At 48.2% G+C, this 16,541-nt stretch overlaps 1 protein-coding gene across 13 annotated transcripts in view; it reads left to right on the forward strand.

Moving 5' to 3' along the window:
* Positions 1-797: 797 nt before the first annotated feature.
* The window catches only part of Pard3 (par-3 family cell polarity regulator), a 512,103-nt gene continuing 496,359 nt past the window's right edge, over positions 798-16,541 (forward strand). For 5 of the 13 annotated variants that reach the window (XM_087900650.1, XM_087900645.1, XM_087900656.1 and 2 more), the window contains exon 1: positions 800-1,233. In XM_087900650.1, the coding sequence (XP_087756776.1) occupies positions 1,114-1,233 (120 nt within the window). In that variant the 5' untranslated portion in view covers positions 800-1,113. Of the gene's footprint in view, positions 1,234-16,541 lie in introns of all 13 variants that reach the window. The other 8 variants (XM_087900653.1, XM_087900648.1, XM_087900658.1 and 5 more) reach the window with 6 other exon arrangements.

Genomic DNA, 16,541 nt, shown 5'->3' on the forward strand with positions numbered 1-16,541 from the left:
CATAGTTTTTAAACGTCTTAGAGTCTGTATGTCACCCACTCCCTAGGGAGTTGGGGGTGTGTCAGTGCCTGCCTGAGCCAGGCTGGTGAGGGAATATCCTAGAACGGTTTTCTTCTCTGAGCATCCAGAGGGTTTTCAGAGGGTTTGTTAAGTTGCTTAGATTGAGGGAATTTTCAAGAAACAAATGTATTTGAACTGGATTTTAAGTCCTACTTATTTAAACAAGTGGCTCACCAAGAAACTTTAAGGTAAATAGTGGCCTCAAGAGGAAGTACCAGGGCGTCCAAGCGTCTCCAGCCTCTCTCGGGACCAGCCAATTAATCTCTGCTATAGAACAGCGCCGCCCGGCACTGCACCGGAGCCAGGCACTTTGGACTGAGAGCCTGCCTGCCTTGCTGCGGAGAGAAAGAGACTTGGCCTGGTGTTTCCTCCGCAGTCGAGTCCCTAGCGGTGGCTGCTGGGCTCTGGGGGCGTCTCCAAGCCTAAACTGCTTTCTCCCAGGAAGGGGATTAAAAGTCACAAAGAAAGGGAGGGGACCTCGGTGGAGCCCTTGGGGGCGTGGGTGGGGCGTCCCCGAGTGGGCCTAACGCCGCAGCTCTAGAGCAAGCGGGTTGGAGGAGGAGGACGCGCCCTGCCCAGTCCCGGCCCAAACCCAGCGCCGCGGGCTGCGATGCGCATCGCCGCGCGGTGACCCAAGCGGCCGGGCAGCGGCCGAGGCCTCCCGGCGCCCCGCCCTGCGCCTCCTCCAGCCGCCTGCGCGCGGTGCTGTGCGCCTGGCCCGCCGCGCTCCGCTCCTCCTCCCGGCCTCGCGGTCCCCTCCTTGGAGTCCCGACTGAGCGCGAGCGCCACACGGCCCCGGGCCGCCGCCGAGCGCGCCAAGACGCCAAGCCGCCGAACAGGTGGCCGGAGGCTGCAGGCGCCCAGGCTGGGGCGAGACGAGGCCAGGCGAAGGCGGCCGGACTGGACATGGTAGCCGGGCGGCTCGGTGCCGCCGCCGCCGCCTGCTCGCGCCCCTAGCCGCCGGCGCGCCGGCGCAGCGGCCCCACCGCGCCCTGCGTGCAGCAGTCGCCGGGCCCAGTGCCTCTCCGGCCGGGGCCAGCGAGGGACGGCGGCATGAAAGTGACCGTGTGCTTCGGGAGGACCCGGGTGGTCGTGCCGTGCGGAGACGGCCGTATGAAAGTTTTCAGCCTCATCCAGCAGGCGGTGACCCGCTACCGGAAGGCCGTGGCCAAGGTGAGTGGCCTGGGGCGCGCGGCGGGGAGCGGACGGGGAAGGCGCGGGGATCAATATGGCGCTTCCTGGAGACGGTGGAGGGAGACCGGGAGGCGGGGAAAGGGAAAGTGCAGCAGCCCGGCGGCCTCGTCTGCGCCCCCGGCCCGGACCCTGCGACCGCAAAGTTCTCGGCGCGCTCGGGCTGGGCCGCGATCGCCACCCGCACAGTCCCTGGACACTGTCTAGGTCCTCGGGGCTTGGGAGTGGGCTGCTCGGCGCCCGGAGCCGGTACCGGGCGAGGCTGAGTGCGGCACGCGGGAGGCGCGGCGTTGCCTGGCGGGGCGCCTCTGCCCGGCCAACCGCGGGCCCTGGCAATCCAGCTCCAGGCCTCTCCCCGAGCAGGCCTGCCGCGGAGCGTTGGCCACGGAACTTTGGGGGGTGTGGAAAGAGTTGGGTGATCCCGTACACGCGGGAGCCGCAGCCGGGCCGGGGACCTTCTGTGTTCTTGCGGGATCTCCAGGTCGCGCAGGCAGCCTTGGTTGGGTCGGCCCGGGCTCATGGGCTCCGGTGGGAGCGATGGAGTGGTTCCGACCGATGTTAGGCTTTGAAACACCTCAGTCTGCATGGACTCGCTTCTGGAGTCGGAGCTCCCTTCCGACCTCTACCCTTACCTCACTGGACAAGCTGTGCGGAGCCGGGGCTGCACAGGGACTGGGGTCGAGGGAGCGTCGTTTCTCTGTTTTCCTGCTGGAGTAGTAGTAACATTGTCTCCCTTAAACCGCATTCCTCCATTGTGGGGCAGAAGTGGAAGGGCGTTTTGTTAGACTGCTTTACCCTCTCTGCTTGACAACAGCCCACGCTGAAGTTTCGCTCCAGCACCTGAGGATATTTCCTTTGTACCAGAGTGGAATGTGTTCCCTTTGGTATTTCCCGTCTGTTGTCTGTTCAGCAGTGGAGTGGCCTGCCTTCTGTGACTTCGGAACAAGCGAGAGGGGGAAGGTGGCTTTGTCTGCCGAAGTCGCTGAACGCTCAGGGGCCACCCTCCATTTTTCTCTGAAATTAAGAAAGGGCAAAATGATCACACCTTTGTTTTAGTTTGCTTTTACTCTGTGTTGGGAAAAATAACAAAATTGTCCCTTTAAGGCGACTTTGGGGGGATGGTTAGGAATCTGATACAGGGATAGGAGATGCTGAGTTCAACAGCTGTGGGTGTTCTTCCAGTTGGTCGAATTCATTGAAAAATCAAACAACGTTTGTGGAAATTGGGCACCTGTTTATCTTGTAAAGCTGACAAGAGGGGACATCCTCTGTAACTTCACACTTAAGTGTTTTAAGCATCCTTTCTGATTGACAGTTGGTGATTTAATGTGATTTAATGTTGTAATGTTGTCTTTGTACTCTGCAGACCAACATTGTTAGCTGTGGAAAAAGAGAAAAGAAAAGAAAAATGGCAGTAAAATATAGTGCAAAAAAAGTGTACCTAGTCCCAGAGCGGAACGTGTGGTGCTGTTGCCCTCTGCTTTGCTAATTTTGTTTGTAAAACTAGCCATGTTTCATCTTGCACACCGCAGGCAATGGCCAAGTTGCCTGTTGTGGGGATACACAGTGACTGACTGTTTGGCTGAATTATTAATTTTTCCATAGAAACTTAAGCATTTACTATCCTAGGTCAGACTAAGCACGTAATTGTGTTGTGGGTACTAGGCATCTGAGGGACCGGTAGGCTTCTTTCTAGAAGAGGGACAGTGAAAATCTAAAACAAGATTCCTGTGGCTCCTCAGTGGCGATAGCTGTGGAGTGGCTTGTTTGTGCTGTGGGAAGAAGATGTCTCTGGGAGGTTGGAAGGAGGAGTGGAGCTCCCGTGTTGATAGATGTGGCCTGTTCTTCACTGTCAGCAGTGGCTGTTCCACGGTGAGGGACGGGGGTGGGGAAGAGGTCACAAAAAGAGCAGGAGTAATTGTGAGATGACCAGGTGGGAGAGATAAGTCAAGGGTGACTCACTGGTTTCCAAAAAGCTCACTTTAGGAGGTGGTGTGTTTGTGTGTGTGTGTGTTTAGAGATCAGAGGTCATTGTTGAGTGTCTCTCTGCACTTTCTGTTTTGAGACAGTCTTAGTGAACCTAGAGTTCAAGGCCAGCCAGGGCTACTTGCTCCCCCACTCCCATAGGATTTTTTTGTTTTGTTTTGTTTTTTTATAGTATTCGGAGTAACCATTGGATCACAAGTTGACTCATGAGTGTAAAAAGGGTTGGGCTTGGTGACACATAGCTTTATCCCAGAACTCGGAGGCAGAGGCAGGTCAGTCTCTGTGGATTCAAGGCTAGCTTCATCTGTAGAGTGAGCTCCAGGCCACCCAAGGCTACAGAATGAGACCCTGCCTACAAAAAGAAAAAAATTCCCAAACAAACCCCAAACCAAAACCAATCAAGCAAGGGCTAACTCAGCAACTAAGTGCTGCTCTTCCAGAGGACCTGGGTTGACTTCTCAACACTCTCGTGGTGGCTGCTCACAACCGTGTATAACTCCAGTCCCAGGGGATCTAATGCTGTTCTGGTCTCAGTAAGCGCTACATGAATGTGGTGCCCATACATGCAGACAAACATCCATACATATAAAGTAAACAAATTAACTTAAAAACTATTTCATCCCTTTGTTTTTCCTCTTGGATGGTTAGGTAATGGCTGAGATTCATCTTTACACTTCTCCCTTCCTATATAAGGTCATTAAGGAGCAAACACATCAACACTGTTAGTGTTGGGACTCCTGTTCTCTTAGTTCTTCTCCTCAATAAGATGGGGTAGATCCTGTACGAAGAAGTGGGTAGCCAGGTCGAGGTAAAACCTTGCTTAGGTTGCTAGGTGACGTGAGACAAGATGAGCTCCCACCTGCTGGGGAAAAGTGTGGGTAGGCAGAGCGTGTTCCATGGATGCAAACCCATGAAGCAGAAGAAAAGGAGAAAGAGAAGAGCTGGCAAAGGGAAAGCGGTCGAGTTTTCTGTGCATTAAGCACTTTGTGGTGTGGTGGGGTGAATTCTCTGGCATGTTGTTTGTGTTGTTTGAGCTGTTTTCTCTGAAGGTTGGACAAGTCAACATACAGCCAGGAAAATACCATGTCTTAATACCAGAAATGTCCTTAAAAAGTCAGCGTTACATAGCTTACTGTTAGTCATATGCAATCTCTCTCTGTCTCTCTGTCTCTCTCTCTGTCTCTCTCTCTGTCTCTCTGTCTCTCTCTCTCTCTCTGTCTCTCTCTCTCTCTCTCTGTCTCTCTCTCTCTCTCTCTCTCTCTCTCTCTCACACACACACACACACACACACACACACACACACATCTATCAGCTTTTCAAGACAGGCTTTCTCTGTGTAACAACTCTGACTGTCCTGGAACTCACTCTGTAGACCAAGCTGGGCTTGAACTCACAGAGATCTACCTGCCTCTGCCTCCTGAGTGCTGCTGAGATTAGAGGTGTGAGCCACCGCCACCCCGTTGTACTCTATATTTTTACACTAGTGTAAAAACATGTTGGTAGTCCTGAATGCTGATGGGTTAAACTAACTGTCCTCATTTACCTACCATTATCAAGAACCGGTTTGAGCAGATGCTGTGCTGGATATTGAGAACCAGGTTATGTGTATACTTCACTGAGTGTGTCCAGTTGGAGGACCATCTGTGTCTCTGTATGGGAGAGCTCTGTTTCTGCAGGGCTGCAGGGGGGTCATGGTGTGCGAGCCGAGCCTGGAGAGCGTGTTGCCGTGTTGCCGTCCTGAAAGTGTGAGCGAATGCACTGTGGGAACAGAAACATTGGGGTTTTGGAGCGCCTATGTTAGGATCTGGCTGCGGAGAACAGGAAATGCCAGGGAGACACTCTGGGATGTCATGTGGTCTGGTGACAGCAAAGACAGGACACGGAGTTGATTGGGTGAGCCTGACTTCGTTGGAAAGAAGAGCTCCTGTAGACAGGAGAAGGGATTGAAGACAAGATGAGCGCTGCAACCCCTCGGCTCACCTCCCTTCTCCTTAGAGCCTTGTTTTGGTGAAAATGTTGGGAACCTGGCTGTGTTAGCTGCTTAACCTTGGGCAAGCTAACCCTCACTTTAGTCATCTCTTTTGCGGAAAGTGCGTGTTGAGCTTGAAGAATATGACTTCTTCTGAACTAGATCTAGTCTGTAGAAGCTGCTAGGTAAAGATTGAATCCGTGATAGCATTTCATGTGCAGAACATGCTCAACTTTCCTCTTTCCCGTAGTTCCTGCTTCGCTTTTGCTTCTTTTGTTTAGAGTGTTAGTTGAAGAGTTGGTTGATTTAAAACCTGCTCATGCAATGGTGCAATCAGAAGGGCAGATTGATTCAGTAAGCCCAAGGAACAGAGAATGCTAAGAGTGCTCTAAGTGTTTCAGACTTGTTAGCTGGACCTCTGCTTTCCAAACCAGTCTCCTAAGGGTGACTTAGTAGCAATTTGTTGTTTAGATACAATTTAAAGAGGAGGGGATATGGGACATACCCACAATGCTGCATGCAGTTCAAGCAACGGGAAGGAGAGGCAGGAGGACTGGTCACAAGTTCCAGGCCAGCTTTTTCTGTATAGTGAGTTCCAGACTGGTTAGCGCTTCAAAGAACAATGAATGAATGAATAAATAAAATAATGTATTTCACGAACTTTCAAAAAATTTACTTTTTTTGGGATATTGTTAATTACTAAACTTATGAATCAGGGTTTTTAGGAAATGCCTGGTAGTTGCTATGCTTTTTTTTCTTTTTTCTTTTCTTGTATGTGAATAAATGCATGGCAACATTTTGTCACACAGTTGCAAACTTACTGGAAACTTAATGGAAGTTACATTATAGCAGTAAATGAGAGAAGATATAGGCAAGAATAAAAAAGAAATAGTGGGATAAAAGCATTTTTTATTTGCAACATTTTCTGTAGCAAAATAGAAAAAGGGAAAAGGAAACATAGTTAAACATACTTCAAAATTCAGCTCTTTGGTGTCCTCTCTCAGAGGTCCAAGGGTCTCTAGAGATCTCTTGCTTTCTTGTGCTTTGTTCTCTGGACGCCATACCCCACACCCCAGCCCCTTGGACCTCCCTGCACTTCCCTGCCTCTGCTCTGTCTTCCCTGATTTTCCTTTCTAGGATGCTTGTTCCCTCTTTTCAGGCTTCTTTTGGCCCTCATTCAGCTCAGTCTAGTCCTCTCTGGGAGTGGGCTGTGTGTACTTGGCTGTTTGAGGCTCTCTTTTCTTTGTGCTTCTCCCGAGGACTTTCTATAGCTCTTGTACTGTGTAGGGCTCAAGGCTATGAAGGATGGGGCTGTCATTCTCTTCCAGGTGAGGTGCTGTACAAATGTTTCGCTTCAGTCTAGCTTGTTTAGCAGATGTCTGTCACATAGCCATCATAAAGGATGAGTAAACACATCACACCAATACCACATGGGAAGGAACTTCTGAGAAGGCGCTGATTCCCTCTCGCTAGTTAGAAGGAGCCTAAGGCCCGTGTGTTTGTCATGTAGCACACACAGCGTACAATCAGAACTAAGACCGAGAGAGTTTGGACAACATGGAAGGTTCTCTTTCATGTCAGCTATTTTCTCGGAGGCTAGTCTGTCTGTAGACCAAGCAGTGCTTAGTCCTGGAGTTTGCGCTGGGTCAGGTTCAAGGCATGTGGCCAAAGCAGTGTGGGAATCTGGCCCTGACTCTACTTAGGCTCGGTCTAGTGCCTCCATGTCTTTCAGTGTGAATCCTTGGGGCTGGGCCAGAAGTGAATGCAAGTGTTTAGGATTTGAGAGTCACAGGATGAATCTGGCCGAGGGGAAGCTCTGCTTGGCTTATGGTGTTTTCAGTTCCTCATGGATGAGTTACTTGTTGAAGGTAATGTTTAAAGTCCCACATGGACCATTAACCTGCAGACAGATCTTCCATCTGTCCTGGAAGGGTCTTACCTTCCTGTGGTGTTGGATGCATGTTTGTGAAGGCAGACACTCAATAGATGACACACACACACACACACGCACGCACACACACACACACACACACACACACACACACACACACACTGTTTTCCTCTTTTCAAGGTTGGAAAGAAACGGGGGACAATTAGGCCAGTGGTGCTTTCCATAGGTTATTTTCCACTGGGTGGAGCTGGCATTTTAGGCACACACAGCATCCTCCCTCCTCCGTAGCCATCAGTTCCACATTCCTGTCTAGACCTAGGTCAGTAGCAGTAGAGCATGAGGTCAGTATGTTTGACACAGAAAATAGAATACCTTTTTTTTTTTTTTGAGTCCCTGCTTTACTCTGCAGCACATGGTGACTCAAACTTGTAGTGATCTCCTGCCTTTGGTTACATATGTGTACCACCATGGCATGTTAGAAAATCCATCCATCCTTTCTTCATTCCTTTTTCCTGTTTTTCTTCCCCCTCCTTTCCCTCCTTCTTTCCTCCTCCTTCCCTCCTCCTTCCCTCCTCCTTCCCTCCCCTCCTTCCCTTCCTTTTTTCCCCCTCCCTCCCTTTCTTTCTTTTCGATAAGATCTTTGTATGTAGCTCTGACAGCCTTGGAACTCAATATGTAGACCACCTTGAGCTTGAACACACAGCGCTCTCTCTTCCCCTGTCTCCTAACTACTGTCTCCTAGGTACCCGGATTAAAGGCCTGCTTTGCTGTGCCTGCTCTCAGAGAGTCAAATTCTAATGAAAAGAAATTTAATGTTTAGTGACGAAAGGAGGAGAGGGTCTTATATTTTTTTTCTGTTACTATTTTTGCTTTAAGAAACTTAGGAAAAATTAATGTGAAGATGTGTTTCTTTCGTGGGGCTCTGCTTCCTCATGTCTGGCCTCACGTCTTTCAGTGATTTACACCGTTAAGTTATACGCTTGTGCTCAAGATTCAGCTTGTTCGCTTGACTGCTTACCCAGCCTGCACAAGAACAGGCCCAGGTTCGGTCTCCATTACTGCCTAGAACCAGGTTTGGAGAGGCACACCTATAATTTCTTGAGTTGGCGGCAGGAGGATCAGGTGGAAGTTCAACATAGCGAGTTCAAGGCTTCTCTGAGCTACAGGTGACCGTGTCAAAACAAAACCAAACCCAACATGTTTCTTCTCTGATTTCTATCGGTATTGGCACTTATGAGCAAAGCTTTAAGCTTTACATCCAGATGTCCTAAAATATTATTTTCTTTTCTTAAATTCTTTGATATATAGATAAGAGAAATGAAACATTTATATAAAAACTTAGATATAAATTTTCATTGTGACATTATTCATCATGACACCAAATAGTCATGATTATAGGTGTGGGTCACCAAGCCCTGCTTTTGCACGGGTGGGCGGGCAGGGACTGAGGACCTGAGCTTGTGTGCAAGCACATAACTGAATGCACACTATCTTTCTAAACCCAATTGTATACTTTAAATGGGTGAATTTTATGGTTTGTGATTATATCTCAATAAAGATGTTAAAAATAGATTACATAAGCCAGTATGAATAGAATTCCATTTTTAGGTATTTTATAGTTCCAAGAGTCCCATAAAACATGTCTTTGTGTGTCAGAGATAACCAGATACCCCAGTTGGAAACGATTTTTTTTAAAGGGATTTTAAATACAAAATGGGCTAAATTAACCCTGCTTCCTTGGACCAGTGCAGTCTATGCTGTCTGCTTGGGGAGCTCTCATCCGATGAACCTCTGCATCCTGTATCATTGCCATACCTCCTTGGAAGGCTTTTCAGCTGCTAAGCCATTCATTCCCTCAGCCTTGCTCCCCAGCTCCCCAGCTGCCTTTGCTAAATGGAGACTGACTTTGATACTGCAAAGATGCCTAGTGAACGAGTTTTATGTGTGTTTGCTTTTGGCTCTCTGCAGCCTCTCCCCACCCCTTCCCATGCTCGTCTAACCATATTTGAGGGCTGGGAAGCTCCAGTTCCAACCCTTGAGCTCTACCAGCATGTCTAGTCTGCAGGTCACCATGCTGCAGGATTACCAGCATACCTAGTCTGCAGGTCACCATGCTGCAGGATTACCAGAATGTCTAGTCTGCAGGTCACCATGCTGCTGGATTACCAGAATGTCTAGTCTGCAGGTCACCATGCTGCTGGATTACCAGAATGTCTAGTCTGCACGTTACCATGCTGCTGGATTATCAGGCAAGCATGACATGCATGGGCTTTACCAGGGAGTAGACAAGGTCCTGGATCTCTTTCCACTCACCTGTGTGGTAAGAGTCTGTTGCCTCCCTTAGTGGCCCTCTTGGACACACGCTGGTGGGAGTCAGGGTCAATGTAGCTTAGGGTCTCCTCAGTGTTCACTGTTTCAGGATATGCGTCTTTGAAGATGAATCTTATGTTCAGAGATGACTTCCACACTGTTCGCTTTGTGAATTTTAACTAATATTTGCTCTGACCTGGTGCTAAATGGATGTCAGGTGTGTCCATCTGTGTATGTGTATATGGAGGCAACATTTTCATGGTTTATAACTATCAGTAGTTTTAGCAGTGTTAGGGCAGTCATTTTTCTCAGTTTCTGTGTTCTGTATTCAGTTATTGCAGAGTTGAGATTTGGGCCTGTTGTATCTTTTTAGAATAGAAAACCATCTTATGTTATAGATATTGTGGTTCAGAAGAGGGTTTTTGAAGATAGCCTATACTAAAAATGAATGTTTTTGTACACCTGACAAAATAGCTCACTGTCCATCCTGCAGAACAAAAATAGCCAGCTCGCCAAAATGTGGCCGGATTAACAGATGAAAGCCTTGGATCAGAAAGTGTTGGTCTTGTGTAGGTGGTTGAGAGAACCGTAGGCTTTTTGTTGTACTTTTTTAATGTTTGAAATAAATGGAAATTGGCAACTCTTGCATGTGGGTGTTTTAATTGTCATTCTGTGTCCGATATTAAACCTACTTTTTCATGCAAGTTCTTCTCCAGGAAATATTTTCTTGTACTACAAAGGCATTTCAGATAAATAAAGTATAATTCTGAAACCCAGTGTGCAGCAGCGTCGTTGTGAGTGATGGCAAGCGGATTTCTTCTCAGCAGGGTATTCTTCAGTGAAGAGTTCTCTTACAGCCCGGGGAGAGTTAGAGAGGGCAGGGTGTGCGTTCCTGGTGGAGTGTTGTGCAGAATGGGACTAACCCCTAAATCCACTGATGCTGGACGCAGCATTTGGGATCTTCACCACTTGGTTGAAGTTCCAGAAAAATTCAGAGGCTTCGTTGTGAGAGTGCATCACATGGTCTGCTCACCATGGAAACAGTTGGGCTTGGAAGCTGGGCCATTCCAGTATTCAATTCTTGAAGAACACATTTCAGTCATGAAAGCACATCCTCAAAGGTTTTTAGTTTTTTTTCAAGGAAACTTGGAATGCTAATTAACCGCTAAGCATTCTAAGGTGTTAGTTTTATTGTCCATGTTTTATGATCTACTGATGACAACATGGATGTCTGCGCAAACACATCCAGATTCAGCTACAGAACTGGAACACCCAGGAGGAGGTGTTTTCCTCGTTAGGCAGCAGACATGTCAGAGTGAGGAAAGGTTGAGGATGATTTTGGGTATTTGAAGTTCCCAATCTACTGGGTTGTTGCCAGGGATCAAAGATAATGATTTTTGTTGTTGTTGTTAGAGTGTGTGTTGGGCATTGAACCCAGTACACACTCGTTAGGGGACTAGACTACTAAAGTTGTTTCCATAACAGAGGAAGGGTGCAGGCACTGGGAAACAAATGTTGGTCGAGTTACCTGTAACCACTGCTCAGTTTTGCTTGGGTTGTCATTGGTAAGGACCATTCGCATAGACTGTTTCTTCTCACCCCGGTTGGAAACGGCCCTGGATGTGGGCCATTGGGTGGGTTATATAAGCAACCTTTCTTATTAAATTGTTCTAAGAGACATTTATGTCTCACTGGTCAACTGGAGGCTCCAGAGATGGTCATAGAGGAAGTTTACGCTTTTGGCTCTGTGTGGCCCCTCTCACCAGCAGTGAACCTGTTTTCTCTTCTGTGCCTGGGATGCTGTCTTTCTTGGGCTTTTATGAAGAGTAAGTGGTTACGTATCATCTCCTTGCTGTGTGATAGAGTCTTAGTCCTGTTGAAAGTTTTCTTCCTCCTCTGGTTTTAATTATTGGCTAGACCCACTTTTACTGACTAGTTTATTAATCAGGTCAATTTTAATCTTATTTATTTTATCTCAAGTCTTGATTTTCAAGATGGCCTGCTAAAGAATCACTCTTTCTTCTAAGATGTTTTTATAGAAATTCAAGTTTGGTACATAAATCATCGGAAAAGGAGAAAAATAATTCTAGGCCCCACAGTGTATGAACGCCAGTAGGTGCAACGGGTCAGAGGTGATTATGTGCTCCTTGGTCTTCCCTGTCTTCTGTTTTTATTTTTGCACAAAGCACCAGGGGATAGATAGAGCACAGTGACCTGTCCACTTCTATGCTGTGCCTGCACTGTTCCGGGAGTTACACCCGTGGCCCTGTGATGGGTTTTCCATTAATCCTTGCTGTTTTCTACAGCAATGGAAACTGCCGTACTGCATGAAATTGACCAATGTGTTGTCCAAGGTGGCTTTCTGAGATAAAACACTGGCCAAAAAAGCCAAAACAAAAATGAAACAACAACAACAAAACCAAAGCAAAACAACACCAAGCAAGGGGTTTATTTTCATTTTTCAGGTTGCAGTCCGTCATCACGGGAAGGAAGCACCTTAGAATTTCACCTGTAGAAGATGTGCTTTCCCCAGGTGCCTGATCTTCAAGACTCCAGAGAAGTCAGGAACTCCTTTTGCTACAGGGCCATTTACTGCTGGCAGACCCTAAGACAGAGTAGGAAGGGACGGAGTCAGGGCTCACTCAGCTTTTGAGATCACTCAGGCCGTGGGCAGCTCCAGTCCCTTGTACCTGACCTCAGTGGGACTGGTAGGGCTGGTAGCAGGGCTCTGTGTAGGTTTTCAGACATCTCTAGCCCTGTGGCTCATTCCGAGGCAGGAGCTGAAGCACAGACCACAGAGGAGTGAGGCTTACTGGCTTCTGCACACCTTGCTCAACCTGTTTTCTTACATAATACAGGACCACCTGCCCAGGGGAGGTACCGCCCACAAAAGGGCTGGGCCCTCCCACATCAATCATTCATCAAGAAAGTGCCTGACAGCCATGACATGCCACAAGCCAATCTGATGGCGGTAGTTCCTGTTCCCAGGAGACTGTAGTTTATGTCAACTCGATAAAAGCTAACCAGCATACAGTTATGTGCTATATTTGAATTATTTCTTTATTTGATATTTTTAAAGATGGTCTCATGAAACCCGGGCTGGTCTCAAAGTGCCTGAGTAGCTGAGTGTGACCTTGAATTTCCAGTCTGCAACTCCTCGGTGCTTATCTCCTGGGTGCTTAGATCACTATGACACCCAGTTTGCTCTGTGCTGGGACTGTAATGCAGGACACTGGGAGTGCTGTGTAGGCATCACCAACTCAGTCTCCTCGAACATTTTGAAAGGCACCAAGTTTGTATTTTTCTCTTAAAATCCTTTTGAATCTTGGGGAGGATACACCTCGGAACTGTGAGTGTAATCTATTTGTAACATGCACGAGGCTTCTAAAGATCTACTGGGTTCCTTAACTAATCAGCTCTGAGACTACTGTAGGGCATAGAAACCACCCATGCTGGATTTGAAATGGAAAAGGAGACATTTTGTGATTACTTGGAGCCTTTGTTATCTAAGCTTCAATAACTTCTGTGCCCATAGCCCTTTCTTACCCTTCTGTGAACCTCAAGCTGGTGACTATGAACAGCTCACATCAGCCTATAGGAACACAGAAGATCTTTTGCTTGTAAGGGCTGGCAGATTGATTGACACTCCTTTTAATACTTAGTTCAGCTAAGGGCTCCCATTGTCAACCACCTCTTGACTTCACCCAAGAATTGACCTATTTATTGTATGAGAAATAGGGAGTGGTATCTTGAGGGTGTGGTGAGTTTTGGGTAGGGCAGGAGGTGTTGTTGGGTTAGACTTACAACATCGTGGACCCATGGCTTTGTGTTCCAGAGGACCCTCTCTCCCGATCTCCCACTCTGGGGCACAGTGTGGGCTCCTACACCGTGGAGGCTGTCTTCATGAAATTGTGCTCCCTCCTGTCCTCACAGAGACTTAGGAAGCTGCTAAGTCCTGATCAGAGTGATAAAGCTGTGTGGTTGGGCAATGTTATTTCCACTCTCCCTTCCAGCATTTTGTTTGTAAACATCACTGCACGGGAAGTGACCTGAAGTGTGAAGCTTAGCTTCCCTTTTAAATCGCAGATGGGTTTTACATATTTCTGATCTCCTTTTTTTGTGCTTTGCTGATAAGACGCTGAGCAGTGCTTCCGGAAACTTTCTAGAACACTCACGTGTCTGATAGACTTTGGTTGCAGCTGGGCTTGGTGGTATATACTTGTCTCAGTATTTGGGAGGCAGAGGCAGGAGGATGACTCCAAGTGTGAGGCCAGCCTTATCTACACAGTGAGCTCTGGGCCGGATGAGGCCATATAATGAGACAAGAGAATGAAATGTTTGGAAGGAAAGCTATACTGGAAGGGTTTTGGACAGAGAGTGGTCCTGTTGCCTTCCTGCTCTCAAGGGAAGCTGCTTTCATGGACTCTATCTGGTCTTTGCCCTTGGCATCACTGAGATCCTTAGGTCAGAGCGGAGGTGGAAGGCGCTCACCCGAGTGTTTTACCGGGGTGTGAGTTGCTTGGCTGTTGACTTGGGGAGTTATAGAGACAGGGTCTTTCACAGGAATACCCATCGTATTTTCTGGGGTCAAGTTTGTCTCCAGGGCATTTCAGAGAGGTGGGAGGAGACCCTGTAGAGACACCAGGAAGCAGTAGTAGTTGTGGCCATTCTCAGGAGTGGGGTGGTGATGGCGGTGCATGTTCACCCCACAGAGGGTTGGCGGTGATGAAAGCCTAACTTCCCCAGTGAGGGATGTTGGAATCATGGGCAAGGCTGCACAATGATGCTTGCTCGTCTCTCTCATGCACAGCTCTGGTGCTGTTGAGCCTGTACTATGACTCTCTCCCTGCACAGGACACACCGTGTGGCCACATACTGTAGGAAATCGCAGTCCTACAAGAATAGCCCCCAAAAGGCATGTTCTCATCTGTCTTAAGTTAACATGAATGACTTAGGGGTTCAGGAAATAAGTTTGTTGTTGAGATCAGTTGACTGTCAAGCCACTGGTTACTTAGCTATGGACCCTGGACCAGCAGAAGTCATATTGCTCAGAAATACAACATCTCGACCCTCCGTTTCAGAGTCTGCATTTTATGTAGGTTGGCGAGTGGTGACGAACAGTTAGAACTCAACCGCTGCCCTGCAGAGACAGCTGGGAGCATTTAAAGCCCAGCGTCTGTGCTGGACACAGCAAAGGAGCCTGGACGCGGAGTCAGGGCTGGGTGCCAACAGTTCTACTAAGCTTAGACAGGCTCCTGTGCAACCAGGATGAAGAGTAGCTGGTCTGTGCCAGTCTGCAGACCTCTCAGGTGATTGGCTCTTGGGATGTGGGGGTCCAAGCTGCCTTTGGCTGGATATTGGATTGTCCAGTGCACCATGGGAAATGTCAGCTCAAGGGCTGGTCATAACGGCAGTTGCCCGCAGTATATTGTCCTACCTGACTTTCCAAGTCGCTCCATTTTTCTGCCTGGTAATTATACTGGTTCTTATTTGTGCAGACAGTTGATAGCCCATGTGTTAGGTATGCCATTGGTTTTAATTATGAATTCTTTAAAAGTATTTATTTATTACAGTGTGTATGTGCATGTGCGTGCACACACTTGTGCACACATGCGTATATGTTTGGAAATCAGAGGACAGCTTATGGGAGTCAGTTCTCTCTTTCCACTATGTGCGTACTGGGGATCCAGCCCAGGTTACCAGCTTCTGGTGGCAGGCACCCCTCATCTGTTGGGCTTTCCCGACAGCCTCGAGTTATAAACTCTTTTGGCTTACTTTTTGTTGTCTTTTTGCCCAGATCTACCTCAAACTCACTTTGTGACTGAGGATGACCTTGAACTCCTCCTGAGACTTCTATCCCTGCCCACAGTGTGGTGTTGGGACCTAGGGTCTTTCGCTTGAAAGCGTTCTACCAACTGTGGTACAAGCCATCCCTGGCTATAAACTCTCACTGGTGTGTGGTCTGGATTGTAACCCTCTGCGACCCAGAGCTGGGTCCGGATGTTGAGATCAGGCAGTGAAGAGATGGCCCAGGAGGTGGTAAAGAGGGCAAGAAAGGAAAGACTGGTAGAGGCAAGCAACAGCCATGTGGCCAGTCTCACTGGGTCCTCTGTGTGTCTGCGATTTGTAGACACAGAACAGCTAAGTTTGTTTTGTGGTAAAGCTGGGGAGGAGGCCTGAATGCTCTTGGTGAATTTCTTTTTCTGTTTGTTTCCGAGTATACAGCTGTGCTAGACAGGGCACGGCAGAGAAGCCCTGAGATGCCTTTTGGCCGGCCATAGAGCATTTCATTTGCATAATTTTATGCTCTGCATCCTAGGACATTTCTTACCCCTGCCCCAAAGTACCAGGGACCTGTAAACCTTCTCAGAAGGTCTGTCTGTTTCAAGGCCTGTTCTTTCATCAGCACAACCACTGGTAGCTTTGCTTCACCTCCCCTCCCTTCCCTCTGCTCTCCTCCCCTCCCTCCATTCTTTCTCTTAAGGCCGAGTTTCTCTGTGTAGCCCTGAGTGTCCTGGAATTTGCTTTGTAGATCAGTCTCAATTCAGGGGTCCTCCTGCCTCTGGCTCCCAGTGCCGGGATTAAAAACATGTTCCATTATGCCTGGCTATTTAATTATTTTAACATTTGCTTATCTATTCATTTATCTCTGTGTGTATATGTGTGTGGGCATACAAATGCCATGACAACACTCGTGACAGTTGGATGACGACTTGCAGGGGTTGGTTCTCTTCTACCCTGTGCATTGTGGGTAGAAAACTCAGGTCATAGGATTTGTCAGCAAGTGCTCTTAACCGCGGAGCCATCTCTTCAGCATGTTTGCGTTCTGTTCGCCCTGGCAAGCTGGGCTCCTAGGACAGCTCTGGGCCTGGTCTGGCCCTCCTTCCTTTAGCTTCTTTTTCTGATGGCTGACAGTGTGTGTACGCAGTAAGCCAGGGACATGCGTGTGTATGCACAGTAAGCCAGGGACAGATCTGGAGAGAGGCTGATAGTAGTGCAGCCTCCTTAGTGGTGCTTTCAGAGGGAGCAGGTTGCAGTTCTTACTAACAGTAAAATGATATAATAAAAACATCACCTTCAAATATGCTGCCGTTGTAAGGCAGGCACTCTTAGCTAGAGCCCTGTGTGAGGTGG

This window comes from Myodes glareolus, chromosome 22 (genome assembly GCF_982192425.1).
Source record: "Myodes glareolus chromosome 22, mMyoGla1.1, whole genome shotgun sequence".
NCBI lineage: Eukaryota > Metazoa > Chordata > Mammalia > Rodentia > Cricetidae > Myodes > Myodes glareolus.